The sequence below is a fragment of the Meleagris gallopavo genome, chromosome 17 (assembly GCF_905368555.1).
Source record: "Meleagris gallopavo chromosome 17, MGAL_WU_HG_1.1, whole genome shotgun sequence".
NCBI lineage: Eukaryota > Metazoa > Chordata > Aves > Galliformes > Phasianidae > Meleagris > Meleagris gallopavo.
Window position 1 is genome coordinate 11,335,155 of NC_139420.1, and position 20,189 is coordinate 11,355,343.

The 20,189-nt window shown below is 52.9% G+C and overlaps 1 protein-coding gene across 3 annotated transcripts in view; it reads left to right on the forward strand.

The window, feature by feature from the left end:
* Positions 1–20,189, forward strand: part of NOS1 (nitric oxide synthase 1) — a 43,814-nt gene that overhangs the window by 15,553 nt on the left and 8,072 nt on the right. For 2 of the 3 annotated variants that reach the window (XM_010720570.4, XM_085238447.1), the window contains exons 4-28: positions 3,161–3,298; positions 3,432–3,577; positions 3,853–4,015; positions 4,728–4,819; positions 5,009–5,150; positions 5,473–5,612; positions 5,976–6,150; positions 6,325–6,426; positions 7,328–7,522; positions 8,348–8,433; positions 10,332–10,476; positions 10,560–10,664; positions 11,051–11,109; positions 12,950–13,066; positions 13,175–13,349; positions 13,968–14,106; positions 15,095–15,173; positions 15,648–15,841; positions 16,479–16,648; positions 16,886–17,096; positions 17,758–17,845; positions 18,118–18,239; positions 18,565–18,713; positions 19,015–19,209; positions 19,639–19,757. In XM_010720570.4, the coding sequence (XP_010718872.2) occupies positions 3,161–3,298; positions 3,432–3,577; positions 3,853–4,015; positions 4,728–4,819; positions 5,009–5,150; positions 5,473–5,612; positions 5,976–6,150; positions 6,325–6,426; positions 7,328–7,522; positions 8,348–8,433; positions 10,332–10,476; positions 10,560–10,664; positions 11,051–11,109; positions 12,950–13,066; positions 13,175–13,349; positions 13,968–14,106; positions 15,095–15,173; positions 15,648–15,841; positions 16,479–16,648; positions 16,886–17,096; positions 17,758–17,845; positions 18,118–18,239; positions 18,565–18,713; positions 19,015–19,209; positions 19,639–19,757 (3,446 nt within the window). Of the gene's footprint in view, positions 1–3,160; positions 3,299–3,431; positions 3,578–3,852; positions 4,016–4,727; positions 4,820–5,008; positions 5,151–5,472; positions 5,613–5,975; positions 6,151–6,324; positions 6,427–7,327; positions 7,523–8,347; positions 8,434–10,331; positions 10,477–10,559; positions 10,665–11,050; positions 11,110–12,949; positions 13,067–13,174; positions 13,350–13,967; positions 14,107–15,094; positions 15,174–15,647; positions 15,842–16,478; positions 16,649–16,885; positions 17,097–17,757; positions 17,846–18,117; positions 18,240–18,564; positions 18,714–19,014; positions 19,210–19,638; positions 19,762–20,189 lie in introns of those variants that run through there. The other variant, XM_085238448.1, reaches the window with a different exon arrangement.

Sequence of the window (20,189 nt, forward strand, 5' to 3'; positions counted from 1 at the left end):
TTCTGAGAAAATCAGCATTCCCTCAGCTCAGGAACACCCTCAGCAAATTCCTCTGTCTGGTGCCTCTTCCCAGCTCCAATGAGCTGCCATGCAGTGCTCATAGGATTATACCATAGAACCAGAAAACATCCTGAGCTGGAAGAGACCCACAAGGATTACTGAATCTCCTGGCCCCATATACCCAAACCCAACCCTATGGCTGAGAGTGGTGTCCCAATGCTCCCTGAGCTCTGGCAGCTCAGGGCCATGCCCACCGCCTGGGAAGCTGTGCCATGCCCACCATGCACAACCTCTCACTAACACTCAACCCACTCCCCATTGCCACTCTATGTGCTGCCCTGCTGTCCCATGGATGGATGGATGGATGGATGTCCCTGGGAGCCCTGGTGTCCCCCATGCTCAGTGTGCAGGTCTCAGTGTCAGCTCCCAGGGACAGGTCACCGCTGTGCCCCCTTTCTGGAAACCACAACCACTCTGCCTCCTTCGCTAAGCTCCATGCGTGGATGTTTCTCTTACTATAAGCACTTTATAACCTTCTGTGTTCAGAGCTTAATTCCTCTCCATGTTCAGGCTGCCAAAATCCCCAGACTTAAGCTGCTGTTAAACTCTTTATTTTCCTTCCCGCTCAATGTGCAGTGCTCTTTTTTGATCCCTCTCATCCCAGCACTGTTCTGGAGGCAAGGCTGCTTCTCGCTGCCAGAAGGGGCAATGGGAAGGTTGCCGAACTTCTCACATCAAGCCAAACCCCAGCTACGTCTAAGAGCTTTAAGGCAGGATTTGTTGGAGCTGCTCAGCCAGGTGGGCAGTGTTCACTGATGCTTGTAATAAGGTACTGAAAGGCAGTTGGGCATCCATCCCTTCTCTGGGTATGAACTTTGAGTTTTCTTGCAAAACCACAACGTGTTCTGTGCTTGTTTCCCAAGAGCCCTAAGCCCTAGGGAGATGCACTGACTCCAGCAGGAGTGCTGTGCTGCAGCCATGCAGATTGATTTGTTGGAGCCCCAAGGTGGCACAGGGGATGCATGCACAGGCTGCAAAGGAAGGGACTTGCACCAGCTCCGTGCCTGTGAGGATGGTTTACAGCTCCATAACAACAAAGAACACATTTTCAGCCAGTGGGGCTGATGCAGGCTAGGAGGAAATGCCCCAGCCCCACTATCCGCAGACAGCACCCAGTGTGTTTCTCCAGTTCATAAGAGCTGCAGACAGCCTGTGAGCTGCACTCCCCTGTCAGTGCCCATGCTGCTCATGGAAGGTGCTGCATAATGTATGCTGCGACGTGCACCTCACCGCCCCTCCTGAGTCACTGATATCACAGCTGCCTAATTAAAACATGACAGCATCACGCACAGCCTCCCTGGCAGAAGCTGGGGTAATATTTGGCTCCAGCAATGCTGTGCAGGGAAGGCATACACACATGGAGCCCTTCCCCGGTCCTTCTGGGTGCTGCTCACTCTTCACTGCTCTGCGCCGTGGTTGGAGGTGCGGTACCCCCACTTCTTGGGGCTTCAGCAAACCTGTGCCCACTTTCAGCAAGGATGCACTCCTTGCAGGTATCTGCAGGGGAAAGACAACAACAAAAGGGAGCTGTTTTGAGAGAGTTTTAAGACAGAATAGAATAAATTAGAGTAGAACAGGGAATAGTGGAACGGAACGGAACAGAACAGAACAGAATAGAATAGAATAGAATAGAATAGAATAGAATAGAATAGAATAGAATAGAATAGAATAGAATATTTGTTAGGCAGCCAATATCCACCAGTTGTGTGGTATCCATCCACTTGTGCTTTCTTGCTTCAAGGTTGGGCTCAGTCTTATGCCTGGGTTCATGGTCTACTCTTGGGTACAACAGCATTTTTGTCATCCTTCTGGCCCCCACTGCTTTCCCCCTGGGTCTGCTCATCAGCAGAGCAGCTTGTTCTGAAATAAGAGATTCCTCCACTGTGTGCTGGCTGTTCTTATTCTGGTCCTTTGGGGACCAGGGCTGTAACACTGGATTTACTGCTGCTGCTCCATGAGCCATGATGATGGCAAGAGCCCAGAGCTATGCTTCACTACAGAACCACCAACAAGGAGTGAAAATCTGAAGGCAGTGCCACCTCTACACTTAAAACAAGCAAACCTTTCTGGATGGATTAGAAAAAGACACAAGCTACAGAGTTCTCAGAAGAAGGTTATATCAAAATCCAGCCCACAGACCTGTTCTGCAGGGATGCAAGCCTTCAAGTGGCACCAAACCCAAGCAGGATTTGGCCCTGCTGTGGACTCCGGTTTCCCTTTGAAACCTCCATCAGCAGTCGTTGAAGCACACTTGAATTTGAAATGTGATTCCCAAAAGAATCACATTTCCCAGGATCACTGTGGATCTCCCTGCCATGACACCCCAGCAGACACGGTCTGCTCTTCAAGTTTCCAAGTTCCTGGGGAGAGCAGAGCTCACATCACAAATACTGCACATGAGACCTGAAGGCATGCACAAATACAAGTGCTAGCAAGCAGAAGGTGCAGCCAAAGCTCACTGCTGGCTAAGCCCCTTCCTTACGTTGGTATGTAATTCAGGACGTGCCGTGTGAGCGTGCCCTGACGCAGAGCACTGAGGTGGGCTGGAGATCCAGAGCTGACACTGAAGTAATCCAACCATGCATAATTCAGCAGCCCTCCCACTTGCATAATGTATCCGTCCTTATTCCTGCGTTCTTCCTGCGTCGATATCAAAGCAGATATCTTTCTGGCTTGCTCAGAGGCTGTTAGCTCTGTCTCAGAGGGAGCATATCTGTGAGGCTGAGCTTGGCACGTGCAGAACCTGAGCAGGTGATGCTCCTTAAAAAGATACATCTCATACACTTCACAGAGGTATGTCCTCCACTGGGAAACTTGAACATAGTGTTCATCTCAGTCACTTCTGTTTTTTAACTCTCCTCCTACAGGTCTGGCTGTCTGGTGAGCAGAGATGAATTCTCAATTGCATTGAGAGCTAGTTGCTCCATTGCAGATTCTCAAATGCTGCCAAATATTTGGATCGTTCACCTTTTCTCACTGCACCATTACCAAGACATAAGCACAGCCCTCCACTAACAAGAGACGCTGCTTGTTGTCGTGGCTTTTCCTTGTACCCCATTGATGAACATTAACCTTGTGCTTGGTCTTCTCCATTGCCCAGACAGCACCATCGGGGCGGCAATCCCCGACGAAGAGCGCAGCGAACGGCAGCCCTTCCAAATGCCCGCGGTTCGTCAAAATCAAGAACTGGGAGACGGGCTCCGTGCTCCACGACACTCTGCATCTCAAGACGGCAATGGTGAGTAGGGTTGGTGGCACTGCCCAAAAGTTGTCTGAACATAGATGAGTGGATCACAGTGCTCCTAAGATGGTTTTTTGCTTGGAAATACAGAGCTGGATGTAACCATGCTTGCCTCCTTCTGTCCTGCCAGACCACCGCATGCACTGAGCAGATCTGCATGGGCTCTGTGATGACCCCCAGCCAGCATGTCCGCAAATCAGAAGACACCAGGCCAAAAGAGGAGGTGCTCCTCCTGGCTAAGGACTTCATTGATCAGTACTACTCCTCCATTAAGAGGTAAGTTCTGGCCAGAGGAGGGGCTGCTCATGCTGACCTTTCACACTTGTAAGTCAACACAAAGACCACGGTGCAGCTGTTTCTTCACGGAGTTGCATTCGTAGCAATTACTGTGTGCTTCCACACAAAGGACTGACCTCTTCCATTTGCATCTGGCCACCTGCTATCTGAAGGCACACATGTGTGCATGTACATGCTCCCAAGAGGAGAGCAGCAGGACTCTGCGCTCCAACCAGGCTGGTGAATGCCATCTCCTCCACTCCCTGCCCACACAGATCTGGCTCCAAGGCCCACATGGAGAGGCTGGAGGAGGTGACCAAGGAGATTGAAGCCACCGACACCTACCAGCTGCGGGACACAGAGCTGATCTATGGTGCAAAGCATGCCTGGAGGAATGCAGCCCGCTGCGTGGGCAGGATTCAGTGGTCCAAGCTGCAGGTGAGCACCACAGCAGCACAGCCTGCAAAGGACACACTGGGGTTTTGGAGAGGCGACTGGAAGCTGGCACTCTGGAGAAGTGCACCTGTGATGCAGAGATACTATGGCAGGAGATATTTGTGTCCATGCCATTTAGACTAGCTGGAAGTGAGAGTAGGATCTGAATTAGTGATCTCCAGTGGAATATGGTGGCAGGGAGCTGGTGGGCTCCTTTGAAACCCAAAGCATAGATCAGATGTTGTTGAACAATTTTCAGCAACAGCTCAGCCTTCAGCTGTTTCTTTTAGCATTTGTGAACCTTGGGGATCCATTTCCGTACAATGTTGGCTTCAAGCCTACTGATGAGCCTCTGTTTTGTTTTCCTCACTCTCTCAGTGTCCCTCAGACCTCTCAATTTCAGCCTTGAGTCATGATCTACAAGAAAGAACAGAAACCAGAGCTGCAAGAGAATGAGCTGGGTTGAGAGCACTGCCCTGAGGAAGCTTTTTCCTGAGCAGGAGATGAATCTCCTCTCCAAAGCAGGAGCATCTGGATCAGATGTCCAGCTGTCATAAAGGGGGAGGGGGAGTCACATAATTATGGAGCTCTAGCAACCTAACATATCAAAGTGGCCTCCAGGGTCTTCCCTGTACCATGTTCCCTCTGCCTGACTCAGCCCTCGGAGCTCAGCATGCATCCTGTACTACCACCACTATTGCTTGCACTCTTTCAGGTGTTTGATGCTCGAGACTGCACCACAGCCCATGGGATGTTCAATTACATCTGCAATCACATCAAATATGCCACCAACAAAGGGAACCTCAGGTGAGCCACCACTGGGTCACCATGGTTTCTGCGTTGGGATGTGTACCAGCTGCTGTACAGCTGGAGAGCTCCAGCCAGCACCTGTTTGGGGGAGCATGAGTGTGACCTGGTGCTGGGGAACTGATGATGCTCCCCATGCTGTACTATGCCATTTCCTTGGTGCTCATGAGTGCTGCCTCTTCCTCGCAGATCCGCAATCACCATCTTCCCACAGCGGACAGACAGCAAGCACGACTTCCGCATCTGGAATGCACAGCTCATCCGCTACGCCGGCTACAAGCAGCCCGATGGCACCATCCTGGGGGACCCTGCCAACGTGGAGCTGACTGAGGTACCAGTGCCATGGGGCACCAGATCCTTGCCATGGGGCACCACGGGGCTGCTAAGGATACACAGTGGCTCTGGCCATCCCAGGAAGGTACTGGGTCTGCAGTGTGCATCAAACTCCCTCTGGTGCTTGGTGTGTCCTCCTCTAGGTATTTTTCCAGGAATAAAAATGTTTCCATGTATGGGTTGGTTGTGATAGGCAAGCCCACGGCATAGCTCACTTGGATGGAGATCAGTGCTCAACCTTAAGGATTGAGTCCCTGCTCACAGCACCTAAAAGGCAGATGGCCTGCAGGGACTTCTGACCCTTTTTGTTTTGGTCGTAGATCTGCATTCAGCAAGGGTGGAAGGCACCGTATGGCCGTTTCGATATTCTGCCTCTGCTTCTCCAAGCCAACGGCAATGACCCAGAGCTCTTTGAAATCCCCCCAGAGCTCGTGCTGGAAGTGCCCATCCGGCACCCCAAGTAAGTTAGAAGGGCTCAGCTTTTCTGGTTTCACCACAAACTATCTCCTGTGCTTGGCTTGCATCCTTGCATCTCCTTGCCATGGCTTGGGTGCTTGACTACTCCCGCTTTCAGATCTTCCTTCCTCCCAGATGGAGGTGATCTGAGGCAGAAAGCAACTTGTGTTCTTGTCTCAGGGCTGGTTTTTCTTTGCTTGAAGTCTCCCAGAACTCACTTCACTCTGTAACAGTCCTAATGTCTTCCGTAAGGCAGACACCTTCTCCAGGAAATGCATCCTTCAGCCTAGTGGTTGCTACCAAAGCTACCTTCTTGATTCCCTCAGCCAAATGTTGCTGATTACCTCACCCTGTTGCATCCTGGCAGGTTCGAGTGGTTTAAGGACCTGGGCCTGAAGTGGTACGGTCTGCCTGCAGTGTCCAACATGCTCCTTGAGATTGGTGGCTTGGAGTTCTCCGCCTGCCCCTTCAGCGGCTGGTACATGGGCACAGAGATCGGGGTCCGGGATTACTGTGACAACTCCCGCTACAACATCCTGGAGGTAACCCCCTCCTCAAACAGGCCAGATGCTTCTGGGTGTGAGGTCACTGGGACACGGGGACGGTGCACCTGAGCATTCCCTGCAGATAGCATTTGGGTTCTTCCTCTCTGGGTCCTTGTCCCCAAGCAGAGATCCTCACTCCTTGGCTCACCTCCTACTATGCTTTTTTTGCAGCAAGTGGCCAAGAAAATGAACCTGGACATGAGGAAAACCTCCTCGCTCTGGAAGGATCAGGCCCTGGTGGAGATCAACATCGCTGTGTTGTACAGCTTTCAGGTGCGGGCACAGCAGTGTTTGACAGGCCTGGGCTGGTCTGCAGGGATGCAAGGATAAGGTGGGACATGTATGGAGAGTCCTGCACAAGGACAGCAGCAGTTGATAAAACTCAGCTGAAACTATGCTGTGCCTTCCTCATTTTGAGCTGTTCCAAGAGCCTGCAGTGAAATTTAATAATCTCTCTGCCCTGAATGTTGGAATGAGCACTACCAGCACCTGAGCTTTGCTTATGCAGAGGGAGGGCCCCGAAGGGCAAGATTCATCCCTTCTGTCCTGCTGGTGAGGCAAAATTAGGCCCAGATTCCCCTATGCTTGCACTTAAAGGTTGAGTAGCAATACTGGTCCTTGGCCACTCAACTGCAGAGGCTGGGAGCCCCTCCTGGAGCTGGGTCAGAGCTGTGCCAGCAGTTCTGAGAGCCCTGAGAGCTCTCTGGGGGGCTGTGCAGGGTGATGCTCCAGCTTATTTTTCCCATGTTGGTTCTTGCTCAGTCTACGTCAAATAAGAGGAGGAGCACCCGTCCCCTAGCATGGCTGCTTATAAGGAATGAGGTTGGGACTGCCTGGTGTCTGTGCTCATTGGGAAGAGCAGGGTTAGCAGTCACCCCCACTGTCCTGCAGAACCATGGCAGTGAGCCTTTCTGGATGGCTCCTGGATTTACCTTAGAAAAAAATGTTGACTTCAGAAGCCAAAATGAACATCCTTCAGCTCTGAACTTCTGCTCAGTCATTGCTAGCATTGATCACTGGTAGCATTTCCATCCATTGCAGGGAATACCTGATGCACACCCCAAGCTCCGCTCCTTGGCCTGAGTCCTTTTGCTGAGAACAGCTTCATTTGGCTCCCACCCTTTGGGTAACATTAACCTGTGGTTGTCTGCTCTGCTTTCTACTCCCCCACCAGAGTGACAAAGTGACCATTGTGGACCACCACTCGGCCACCGAGTCCTTCATCAAGCACATGGAGAATGAGTACCGCTGCCGTGGGGGCTGTCCTGCTGACTGGGTGTGGATCGTGCCACCCATGTCTGGCAGCATCACCCCAGTTTTCCACCAGGAGATGCTCAACTACCGCCTCACACCCTCCTTTGAATACCAGGTACCTCCTGCGTGCCCAAAGGAATAACCAGGAGTAGGGTGGGAGCAAGGGCATGGAAACTGGGGGATGCAGGAAGGAGCGGGATTCCACCCTGTCCCCTCACCAAGTTGTCCATGCAGGCAGCAAAGCCCATGAATGAGTTGAAATGACCTCCCATTTGCCTGAGGTCTCAGCAGGCTGAGCAGTAGCTTGCAGTGCTGCTGCTGGAGTATTTAACACTTCAGACCATGGGAAAAAAGGGCCCTAAGCAAATGCTCCCTCATTAGCCAACCATCTCTGCTTTGCTGGCTTTCACACAATGTGACCTTTAGTCAAGAGCCCTCAAGGAACAATCAGAAAACAGGAGCAGGCTGTTCATTTCTGTAAGCAATCCACCAGGAACTCCGATGATTCCTGGCCCTGATTACAGACAGCCGCCTGCGAGGGCACTGAATTAGCTTCTGTGCTCTTGTTCCTTGCTTCAGCTGCCTCCCCTTCCCAGAGGGCCTCTTAGAAAAAGAAACCTGTGGGCTGGGAAGGGGAAGGACGTGTTCACATTGCCTCTCCCGTCCTGGCCATGCCTGCTCTGTCCTTGTGGCTGGTTATTGCTTGTCCCAGAGGTGGGAGGGCATTTGGCCAGATGCTGTCAGGAGCCACCGAGGTTTTATTAAACTGTAATTTTCCGTGCCCTGGGGTCTCTGGGGAGCTGTACAAGTGATAAAGCTGGTTAAGAGGCCAGCTGGTCCTCCCATTTCCAACTGGAGGAACTCAGTGCACAATGCAATGGGTACAGCACCTCTCCAAGCTTTGAGCACTGCCCACAGCTGCTGCTCTTCTTCCTCCTAGCCGGACCCCTGGAACACCCACATCTGGAAGGGAGTCAATGGGACGCCTACCAAGAAGAGGGCCATTGGCTTTAAGAAGTTGGCAAAGTAAGTACAGCAGTCAGTGAGTGCCTGGCGCCGGTTCTGCTTTGGGGTAGCAAGCTGAGGGGCTGTCAGTTCAGGTCCAGGCTGCTGAAGGGAGTTGTTTGGAGAAGCAGGAGCCCTTTGAGAATCCGTATAGACTTTCAGAAGGTGTGGCCAAGGGAATACCTGGTGTTCCATGCAGACTCTTCCCAAGCTGGTTCGCCCTCCAGTAAAGGCGTTCTTCAGTGCTCAGGAATGGCTTTAGCAAATCCTGGGAGTTTATTACCTGCTCCTAATTTCTCAACCTCTCCGGGCCATGCAGACACAAATGAGCTGCCATTTGTGTCTGTATTTCTCCCACTACTAGCTACTCAAGGAGCACTTGTCTCCAGCACAAGCCCAAAACTCTGAATGTCCGCATTGCAAGGAGCAGCGCAATAGGACTTCCTATTCCTGAAGAGCCTTCCTGCAGGCAGCAACGGCTCAGGGCCAAGCTGAGATTTGCTCTCCACGGCTGGCTGACCCCCAGCAATGGGTCACACAAGTCTCTGTCCCCTGCCAAGGCTCCCAGCGGGGGTGCTGTGATGAAGCATCATTTGGACGCCTTGGCTGATCCTGGTCCAAATGCTTTCCCGGGGGCCAGCAAGGCTGGGGCTGCCCCGGTGCCTGTGGCCAGGCTGCCAGGTGGCCTCATGTTGTTCTCCCCACACCTCACTTTGCCGTGCCTCCGCTGTCGGTTTGTTCCCACTCTTCAGCTGTCACCTCCCGGGAGCTGTTCTCCATGGCGCATCCATAACCATGATCAGCAGCTGATGAATGCACTCCTGGGGCTCACACTGGTGCCTGGGCCTGGGCTGCAGCCCGGGGCTGCCGGGAGAGCAGGAGATTAATTGAGCTATTGAGTCAGGAGGAGCAAAGCTTTTATTTGTGTGTGTACCGCTGATAAATGATTTTATAAAAATGTAAGCGTGGCAGGTAATTTAAAAAAAAATCTTCTCCATTGTTCCCAATGCGGGGCAGAGGACAGGGTGAGAAAGAATTATCTTTGCAATTCACCATTAATACTGCCTGGATTGGAGCTAAGTGGTTGAACAAACGGCAGCCCCAGCCCCGCCACCCAAACTCAGTGATTATGAGTGGCCCTTCAATAACACACCAAGCTCAGTGCCCCAGTCTGCAGCCCCACACTTTCCCATGGCATTCTCCGCTGTCCCCGTAATGCAGAAACATGGAGCCAGTGTTCCTAGTGCTGCATCACCCCACCAGGACTGCCAATGCCGTGACCTCTCCGGACCCTCTGTCTGCTGTCAGAGCTGAGCCCACAGGGAAAACCAGAGCAAATGTACCCAGTCACGATGCAGCCACAGAAGGCAGCTGGCGAGACACAGCTCTGCCAACACAGGGACAAGTGTGTAGCCTCAAAGGGCTGCTCCACTGAGGTCATGGCATTGCTGGAACACTAAGAAAAGGGACTGCAGACAGCTCTGACCATCTCCATGGCTCTGGGCTGTGTGGAGCTCGGGTGCTTCTGCTGGGCAAGGGCACATCCCCCAGCCAGGTGGCATTTAGAGACATGTGGAGATGCTCATCCATATCTTGGGCACTGCTTGCTCTCCAGCTATTCCCTTTGAGGTTATCTTCCTACTGCTGTCCCTGAATCTTCTGCTTCTCCATCCCTCACAAAAAGCCCCTTCATCCTTCAGCTAGCATTGCCCATCCCAATGCTCCAGATCATTGCTCAAAGCCCCCCAAGATGAAGGCTCTTCCATAGCTCCCAGTTGGCACAGAACAACAACAAAGTGTTGCTGTGTTTCTTAAGGCGGGTTGCTCGTTAATAAGAAATACCGTGGTGTGAACAGCTTGGGCTAGAAGTGCCAGCAAGGCAGCATGCTCCCTCACCAGGATTTACTCTTGCTTCTCAGAGCTGTGAAGTTCTCAGCCAAGCTGATGGGACAGGCCATGGCCAAGAGGGTCAAAGCAACCATCCTGTATGCCACAGAGACGGGGAAGTCACAGGTCTATGCAAAAACCCTGTGTGAAATCTTCAAGCATGCGTTCGATGCCAAGGTGAGTGCCAGCCCTGGGCCAGGGGTTAGTGGGTGCAATCACAGTGGCTTTGGAGCTCCTGCTAATAGCTCTGTTGCTCCCAGGTGATGTCTATGGACGAGTATGACATCGTGCACCTAGAGCATGAAACCATGGTCCTGGTGGTCACAAGCACCTTTGGCAATGGAGACCCACCCGAAAATGGAGAGGTAGTATAGTGCAAGTCTGGAAATCCAGGAGGACGTGGGCAGGGTCACATCCTGTGAGCTCATCCTGACCTCAGACAGCCCTCAAAAGCTCTGGGTGCTGTGCAGTAGCAGTTCTGTGCCTATGTCCCCTCCAAATAGAAATACCTGTGCATTCCCCAGTGAAATGCAGCCAATCTTGTTATTAAATTCATCCCATACAACTGATGCCACTGTAACTGCCACCAGCCCATTTGCCAGAGTGCCATGACCTCATACATCCCATACAACAGCAGTACACCTGCTTGGAATGGCAGGCAGAGAATGAAGGTGCAGCCCAGGTTGCTGCTTTGTGTCCTGCACAGGGACTGGAAAAAGTTGATGGTCTTTTTCCTTTGTCTTCTCTGTAGAAATTCGGCTGTGCGCTCATGGAGATGAAGAATCCCAACTCCAACCTGGAGGAGAGAAAGTAAGAGCACCCCAAATCCCCCTCTTCTCCCTCCATTTGCCTCCTCCTAGAACAGAGTGGGAAATCAGTCCAGGGCATTGGATGTGCCTGGAGAAATAGGAAGGAGCAGAGGAAGGTAGCAGGAAGAACAGAGCATAGGGTCAGCATGCTTGCAAGTTCCAGCTTGTGGTTGGGGTCTAAGAAATCTCTCTTTAGGGCTGGGTTGGTGCAGCATGGGGCTAGGCGAAGGCAGCAAGCCAAGCAGCTTCCAGGAAGATGAAAACTTCTGAGACCAGTGTTGGTTGTCCCAGTCAGCTCTAAACGAAATTTAAGGGACTGGCAGGAGGTTCTGAGAGCCGAAACAGCCTGTGGCTGGGTTATCTGACAGCAGAATTGGTCGGAGCCCTGCAGTGACCCATGAGGGCAGATTAAAAGGTGAGAGCTATTTCATCTGGAGGAGAGAGAAATGCAGCGCAGTAGCAGATTTCACATATGGGAAAGGTGACTGCAGAGGAATAAATTACTCCTGATGCCCCCCCCCAGAATGGGCCAAGAGGTCATGGCTCTGGATGGCAGGAGATGCTGACGTTCAGCACGAAAAAAAGCTTTTGCAATGAGGAAAGATAGAAAAGGAGAGCATCCAGGGGCAGCCGCAGCCTGGTTCTGTGGGAAGAGGTGGGGGAAGCAGCTCCTTGGGCTCCCAGCTCCATGCAGGGGATGCTGAGAGCTCCCAGCAGATATCAGGGCCCTCTGAGCCATGCCCAGACCTGCACCCAGATGGGGAATTGGGGCTTCATGCGCGTCCAAACCATCACATAACCCCAAATGGGGACAAGACCCAGGGGCAGGGCAGAAAAGTGACTCCATCCATCTGGAGCAAAACAGGTGAGCACGAGGAGCAGGGCAGAAGAGGTCTGGGCAGAAAGCAGGTGGTGGTGGAGCACAGCTGGAGCAGCGCTTTGAGACCCAGCGTTATTTTCCTTGGGGTTGTCTCCTCCGCGTGGCGTGCCGGGAGCCGGAGGTCTGCTGTGACTCATCCCCACACTACTGTTTCGTTGTTCAGGCAGTATATTTAGAAACTCTTGTGTAGAGCAATTTCTGAAGATGGTTCAATTCAGAAATACTTCTGCTGTTGTCAGATTTTTTTCTGCGCTCCCCTTCCCCCTCCTCGTCTCCTCCTCTCTCACTCCCCTTTTTTCACTTCCTATGAATGGAAAAACCTTCAGAATACTTGCTCAGGCACGTGTCTGACCTTGTGCACAGCCAGGGAAGGGCAGGTAAAGCCAAGGCTTTGTCAGCTCTGCGTGGCTGGTGATAACATGGCAGCCAGCAGGTGGGTCAGCCCATGGGAGGTGACCAAAGGACCCCACGGAGCACAGAATCATAGAACTGTGGAATCACTAAGGTTGAAAAAGACCTCTGAGACCACCAAGTCCAATGGTTCATCTGGTCCATGTCCACAAACTATGTCCCTAAAAATTTGCAGGTGTAGCACTTAGGGACATGGCTTAGAGGGCATGATGGGGACAGGTCAACTGTTGAACTTGGTGGTCTTAGAGGTCTTTTCCAACATCAGTGATTCCACTATTCTGTGATTCTATGACTCTTGAACACCTCCAGGGGTGGTGTCTCCACCACTTTCCTGGACAAAGAGTAGCTCTAGCTGGGGATATGCATTGTATGGGGTGCTCTGGCTCACTCTTAGCAGGGAAGGCATTTCTCTACTATCTGCTCATGAAATGTTGAGCGTAAAGCTTCAGCCTGTTCTGCTTTTGTCCCCTCTGGAGCCCAGTCCTATTCAAGCAATGGGATTTGTCACACCTGTCACCACTGCAACGCTCTCTGCCATTGCTCTTTACAGGAGTTACAAGGTCCGTTTCAACAGTGTCTCCTCCTACTCGGATGCACGGAAGTCCTCAAGTGATGGCCCTGACTCCAGGGACAACTTTGAAAGTACAGGACCCCTAGCTAATGTCAGGTAAACAGAATGGGGAGGGAGGTGGTGAATCCTGCATGTCCCTGGGAGCAGGATGGGTAGATGCCACTGTCCCCACGCTGCAGCCACAGCCGTGTCCTCTCTCTGCAGGTTCTCCGTGTTTGGGCTGGGTTCACGGGCATATCCCCACTTCTGTGCCTTTGCACGGGCAGTGGATACCTTGCTGGAGGAGCTGGGCGGGGAGCGGATCCTGCGCATGGGAGAGGGGGACGAGCTCTGCGGCCAGGAGGAGTCGTTCCGCACCTGGGCCAAGAAAGTCTTCAAGGTAACCTGCCTCCCTGGTGCTCCAGCGAGGTGAAGTGCACGGGGCCAGTACTTGCACAATGGTTAGAGCTGGATTGAAGCCTTCTCTCGTTCCCTACACTTGGAAGCCCAAGAGGGACACTGGCCATCAATACTGAGATTCTCCAAACTTAGACGTTCCGTAGAGAGGGCACCCCAGCTCATGCGAGTAGTCTCTTTAGCATAGTCTGTTGTAATGGGACAAGGGGAAATGGTTCCAAACTAAAAAAGGGGAGATTTAGACTGGATATAAGGGAAATTTTTTTTACAGTCAGGGTGGTGAGGCACTGGCACACGTTGCCCAGAGAGGTGGCAGATAGCCCATCCCTGCAGACACCCAAGGTCAGGCTGGACAGGGCTCTGAACATCCTGGTGGAGCTGTGGGTGTCCCTGTTCACTGCAGAGGAGTTGGACCAGATGTCCTTTAAGGGTCCCTTCCAACTCAAACGATTCTATGCTCATGGCCACTGGTACAGCCCCACACCTCTAGGGCCTTCATCCCCATGTGGCATCTGTGGTCGGGGTGGGTCAAGGGCTCTTGGGGCTCAGTAGGGCACCGCAGGAGACAGGGGGGCTGCTGAGAGCATGGTGCGTGCTGTAGGCAGCGTGTGATGTCTTCTGCGTGGGAGATGATGTCAACATCGAGAAGGCCAACAACTCCCTCATCAGCAATGACCGGAGCTGGAAGAGGAGCAAGTTCCGTCTCACCTACGTGGCTGAGGCCCCGGAGCTCACACAAGGTGCAAAGATGGGGTGACCCAGGGGGTCTGGGGCAGGCAGAGGGGGAGATGTACTGGGAGCAGTGGGGGCAAAGGACCAAACCTTTTTACTCATTCCCTGTCTTCCTATATTACATTCCCATTGTTTCAGTCTTGCTTTCTCCCCAACCTGTTGTGGTTTAACCTGGCATAATGATGCACAGAATAATTGCTCACCACCTGCCAACCGATACTCAGCCAGTCCCTGAGCAGTGGCTGCTCCCCTGGCCAACTCCCTTCCATTACATAGTTTTTCACATGATGTCATATGGTATGGAATATCCCTTTGGCCAGATTGGGTCAGCTGTTCCAGTTTTGTCCCATCCCAGCTTTTTTGTACCCCAGCCCCTCGCAGGCAGGGCAGTGTGAGAAGCTGAAACATCCTTGGCTCTGTGCAGCACTGCTCTGCAACAGCTACAACATCAGTGTGTTATCAATGTTGCTTTCCCCTAAATCCAAAATATAGACTCATACCAGACACTACAAAGAAAATCAGCTCTGTCTCAGCTGAAACCAGGACACCCTCGCACACTCAAGGATGAATTTGTGATGACCTCAGTCCCCTCTGGTTGTTCCTCGCCTGTTTTTGCAACAGAGATGTTGAGCTCTGAGCTTCTCTCCCTCCTCCTGACCCCTTTTTGTGAAGCACAGAGCTGGAAAGCTGGGAACTTTCCAAGCTGGCCTTGTCTCCAAATGCCGCTCATCCGAGCATTGCGGTGCAATGGCAGGGCCAGCCCACCGACACCTGGCCCCTCAGCATGGCTCCTGCAGCTGATGCTCTGCCGCACTGCCCTGACGCTTCCCAATTCAGCCACCTTGCTGCTGGCACCGGTAGCCAGGTCCTGTCCCCACACCTTGTGCAGGTGGTGGCTGAGCCCTCCCTGGTCCTTCGCAGAAGGGACACGTGCTGCGTCCTCCCCAAGGCTCCGATGCTCTGCTGTGTCACTTCATGGGCTCTTCTCCTCTGCAGGGTTGTACAGCATCCACAAAAAGCGTGTCTATGCAGCCCGGCTGATCACACGCCAAAACCTGCAGAGTCCAAAGTCCAGGTAGGAAACGTGAGCATCCCAGGATTGCTGGAACCCAATGTGCTCACAGGGCACCCAAGCACCTCTACATGTGGTGCTGCATGCATCCCTGACCCCAAATGCCCAGTTGACATACATTTGTGCAAATCATGGCTGTGTGAGCCTTGGAAAGATTATGTCCTGCTTTCCTCTGTGGTGAAATCTCAGCCACCATGTAGTCTCCTGCCTGAGAATGGAACAGGCTGACCAGAACTGTGGGTGCTCCAACCCTGGTGGTGCTCCAGGCTGTGGAAGGCGCCCTGGGCAGACTGAGCTGATGGGGGCAAGCATCCCAGGGCAGGGGTTGGGGTTGGATGATCTTCGATGTCCCATCCAACCCAGTCATTCTACGATTCTATGAAGGCAGTTTGCTATGGTGCAACCTGTCAAGGATGTCACTCAGCAGCTCCCTGTTCTCCCCCAAACACCATCCTGCTTTGTCTCCTTTCTCTGCAGTCGCTCGACCATTTTCCTGCGTCTCCACACCAATGGCCACCAGGAGCTGCAGTACCTGCCTGGAGACCACTTGGGTGTCTTTCCAGGGAACCACGAGGAGCTGGTCAATGCCCTGATTGACAGGCTTGAGGATGCTCCTCCAGCCAACCAGCTGGTGAAAGTGGAACTCCTGGAGGAGAGGAGCACAGCTCTAGGTAAGCACATCCCTAGTCCCTACATGGAGGTGGACTCCCCCCTACTTATCCCCTACATTGGTCCTTGTAGCTCCTCGAGGAGGCAGGTAGCCTCGAGGAGGAATTTTGCCATCTCATTGCATTTATCTGGATTGGGAAAACCTCCTTCATCTTCTGCTGCCCAGAGTCATTCCTCCTTCTTTCTTTATGGGGCAAAGAGAGGGTTTGAAGGCTGAGCAGGAACCATAGAGAAGAGGTTTCCTTGTTCTCCAGACCAATTAAAGCTGCTAATATTCTTACAGAAGAAGCAGTGTCTGGGACTGGAGAGATGAGCTAACACATCTTGATGGGATATTTTGGGATATTCTGGGAACAAGATGGCCCTACTGCCATGCATGGTGTGAGAGGAGATGGAAAATAGCATGCACTCAGAGCGACCAAAGCTGAAGGTGCTGGAGTATCAGATTCCGTATTTGTACTCATGGCACAGCATCTCACTTGTAGCACGAAGATATCTCTGACACTTCTTTCTGGCTCTTCATCACTCACTGTCTCAGAGCTGAGCAGGGGGGAATGAAAGCAAGGATTTATTCCCCCTGGCTGCGCTGACCCGTGCAGCTCAACTGACCCATGGTTGTGCTGGATTCCCTCCTGGCAGGCGTCATCAGTAACTGGACAGACGAGAACCGCATCCCACCATGCACCATCTTCCAGGCTTTTAAATACTATCTGGACATCACCACCCCTCCCACCCCGCTGCTCCTGCAGCAGTTTGCTTTGTTGGCCACCAGTGACAAGGAGAAGAAACGTCTGCAGGTCCTTAGCAAGGTAAAAACTCAAATCCCAGTTGCAGGGGCTCGCAGGGGTTGTTTCACTTCTGGAGCAGACTTCCTTCACTTTTACACGTGGCAGTCCCAAAATTAATTAATGACACCCCAGGGTGCAGACCTTCCTCTTCAGCATCACCCTGTTTAGTAGCCCAGTCCTTCAGCTCCAGATAAAATAGATTTCTGGGCACACAGAGGCCGATGCTGCAGCCCTCCCTCCCTCTCAACCTGGCTGCAGGGCTTACAAGAGTACGAGGAGTGGAAGTGGTCCAAGAACCCCACGGTGGTGGAAGTGCTGGAGGAATTCCCCTCGGTGCAAATGCCCTCCACACTGCTGCTCACACAGCTGCCCCTGCTGCAGCCCCGCTACTACTCCATCAGCTCCTCCCCGGAGATGTACCCTGGAGAGGTCCATCTCACCGTGGCTGTGGTCTCCTACCGCACTAGAGGTACCAGGCTCAGGCGGAGGGCAGAGAAGGTGGGCTTGGAGTGGGGAGTAGGGGAAAAACATTAGCACACGGGCAAATCCATAAGGCCTTTGACTGAGAGATGTTATATAGAAGCCTTTCTACCTGCTGCAGCAGTTAGATGCCTTCAGCCCGTGATATTGCTGTCACACAGCACAGAGCAGGGCCATCCATCTAAGGGCAACCTGGCAGACTTGGCCCAGACCAACCAGTAACTCTTTGCTCCTTATGGGACTATTCCATTGCCCATACCAAAGTCCACGCAGCAATTAACAGCCAGATTTTGGTACCAGTGGAAGCAATAATGTCTCTGAGCACCCTGTTTGTGGTGTGCATGGGTAGAGTCCATTGATGCCACCACAGAACATGGGAGAATATGCTGGCCATTCACTTTAGGCTGCCAAGGACAAAACTGGGGGCTTCCAAGGTATCATGAAAGTCCAGCTATCCCAGGTCTGGCTCCTGGGGGAGATTGGGATCCATGTGCCAACCCCCTCCCAAAGTCATGGGGATGGATCAGAGATGCACACGGGCAGTGGGTTTCTGGGTGCAAGAGGAAACGTAGCAGGGAGAGTTTCAGAAAGGAAAGAGACTTCAGTACTGGCTGGTGTGCTAAGTGCGGCCCTTTTTTCCTTCCTCGTAGATGGAGAAGGCCCCATCCATCATGGAGTCTGCTCCTCCTGGCTCAATAGGATCCAGAGTGACGAAGTTGTGCCCTGCTTTGTAAGAGGGTGAGTGGTCCAGGCAGGGGGTGAAGGATGGGAGACAGGGGTGAAGGATGGGGCAAGACCCTTACAGAAGGAGCTCTTTCCCTCTGGTCCTTCTTTTCAAAGCACCAAAGGAGCAGAGAGGGACACATGGGTCCCTCTCGCGTGCTCTCTTCTGCACTAAAATGTCACTTTTGGGGATTTCAATCCCTGCTTCTCTGAACAATGGCTCGGCTAGTAGAGGCAAGGCAGGAAGCATCATGCCTGGCTTTAACTGATGTCTTCAACACATGCAGGGCTCCTGGGTTCCACCTGCCCCAGGACCCTCAGGTGCCCTGCATCCTCATCGGCCCCGGCACCGGCATTGCCCCATTCCGGAGCTTCTGGCAGCAGCGGCTCTTTGAAATCCAGCACAAAGGTGAGCTGACACTTCTTCCTCCTGCTCCTCACCCCAAGCAGCACTTATAATCCTGGGCTGGTTGAGGCCCTGAGCTGGCCCAGACCTCCTTGAAGGGGCTGCAGACTTGGAACGCAGCCCAAACTCCCTAACAATCTTCCTATAAAACTCAAAGTTTTTATGGTTCTGCGTACTGTAGCGTTGGGTTGGTTTGTTGTCTTCTTAAGGGTGTTTTGGCCCTGGTGGGCTCCTCGCATGGGCTGCCGGGGTGGCTGGCAGTGATGCAGTTTGCAGAAAGGGATGCTGGTGGTCTGCAGGCTGACAGCTTCCCCCCATCTCTCCCCAGGCCTGAAGCCCTGTCCTATGGTTCTGGTGTTTGGGTGCCGGCAGTCCAGGATTGATCACATCTACAAAGAGGAGACGCTGTTTGCCAAAGCCCAAGGTGTCTTCAGAGAGCTGTACACAGCCTACTCCCGGGAACCGGACAAACCAAAGGTGCTGGTGGGTGCTGGGGCTGTGGGTGGGGATCCTCAGCATGACACCATGTCCTCCCCACTGCAACCCCATGCCAAGGGCAGCAGGACGGTGTCAGCCGGCAAGGAACCAGCAGAAAAAAGTGCCAAATGAAGCTTTGCTACTCACCCATCTCCTTCCTACCTCTTTTAGGGGTGCAGCAAGGCACAGGTTTGCTCTCCACAAGAGGCACTGGAGGCAGCTGGGGCTCCCAGAGCTGCCCAGAGCATGCAGGTGGAGGGGGCTGAGAAGCTGAAATTAACTCTGCTCCCCCCTCCTGCAGAAATACGTGCAGGACGTGTTACAGGAGCAGCTGGCCCAAACGGTGTACAAAGCGCTGAAGGAGCAGGGAGGCCACATCTACGTCTGTGGGGATGTCACCATGGCTGGGGACGTCCTCAAGACTGTTCAGCGCATCGTGAGGCAGCAGGGCCAGCTGTCGGTGGAGGAGGCAGGCGCTTTCATCAGCAAGCTGCGGGTGAGTGGTGTCCATGCCCTGCACAAGATCCTGCCCCGGGCACTGCACCTGGTGCCTTGTCCTGCAAAGGGGAAGCACAGAGGTGATGAGCAACTCCTCCCCATGAGATCTTCTGGGCAACCTCGTTGGGCCCATTCACCACACTGAGTGCCCGCTGTCCCTCCGTCACTGCAGCAAGATAAAAGGACAGGCTGCGGGTCCACTGCTTGTCTCTCCCACGTCAGGGCTGCCTGATGCAGCATGACCTTGGGAAGGTTGTGTCTCTGCCCCTCAGCCCTCCCTGTCCCTTCAGCTCTTGTCACTGGCCCCATAACACTTGGTGTGTACTGGGGACCTGCCCACAGCCCCGCAGCTTCTATGACATAGCAGCATTGACCAGTTGTAAACCCTTCTCTTTCCTCCCTGTTCCTCTCCCATCCTCACTCTCAGGATGACAGCCGGTACCACGAGGATATTTTTGGAGTCACCCTGCGCACATACGAAGTGACTAACCGCCTTAGATCCGAGTCTATTGCATTCATCGAGGAGAGCAAAAAAGATACGGATGAGTGAGTTGACATGTTTATTTTAACCCTGCTCTGGTCCCCAAGTGTGTGGGCTGTGGGATGGGAAAGGAACTTTACCTTCTGCACATCTCTAGCCCTAAAGAGTGGCTGGAAAAAGACATTTCACTTCTGCATGTGTTGCAGAGACTGCTGCATGGCCATCTCTCTGAGATAGCAGAGAGAGCGCAGGCAACTGCTACCCATGTTGGGGGGTACCCATGTTGGAGCTCCAATTGGGAAAGATCTGGAGGCTTTTCTGTCTTTCCACTCTGGAGAAAACAAGCAAAAGAAGTAAAAATTGGTGCCATGAGGTATCTGTGCTCTGTCACATCCTGCCATGCGCTCAGCTCTGTGCTGAGGGTCTCTTCCCTTAGTGAGCAGGATTATTTAGGATGAGGGATGTGCACGGATCTCACTCCTCATCCTGGCTTTTGT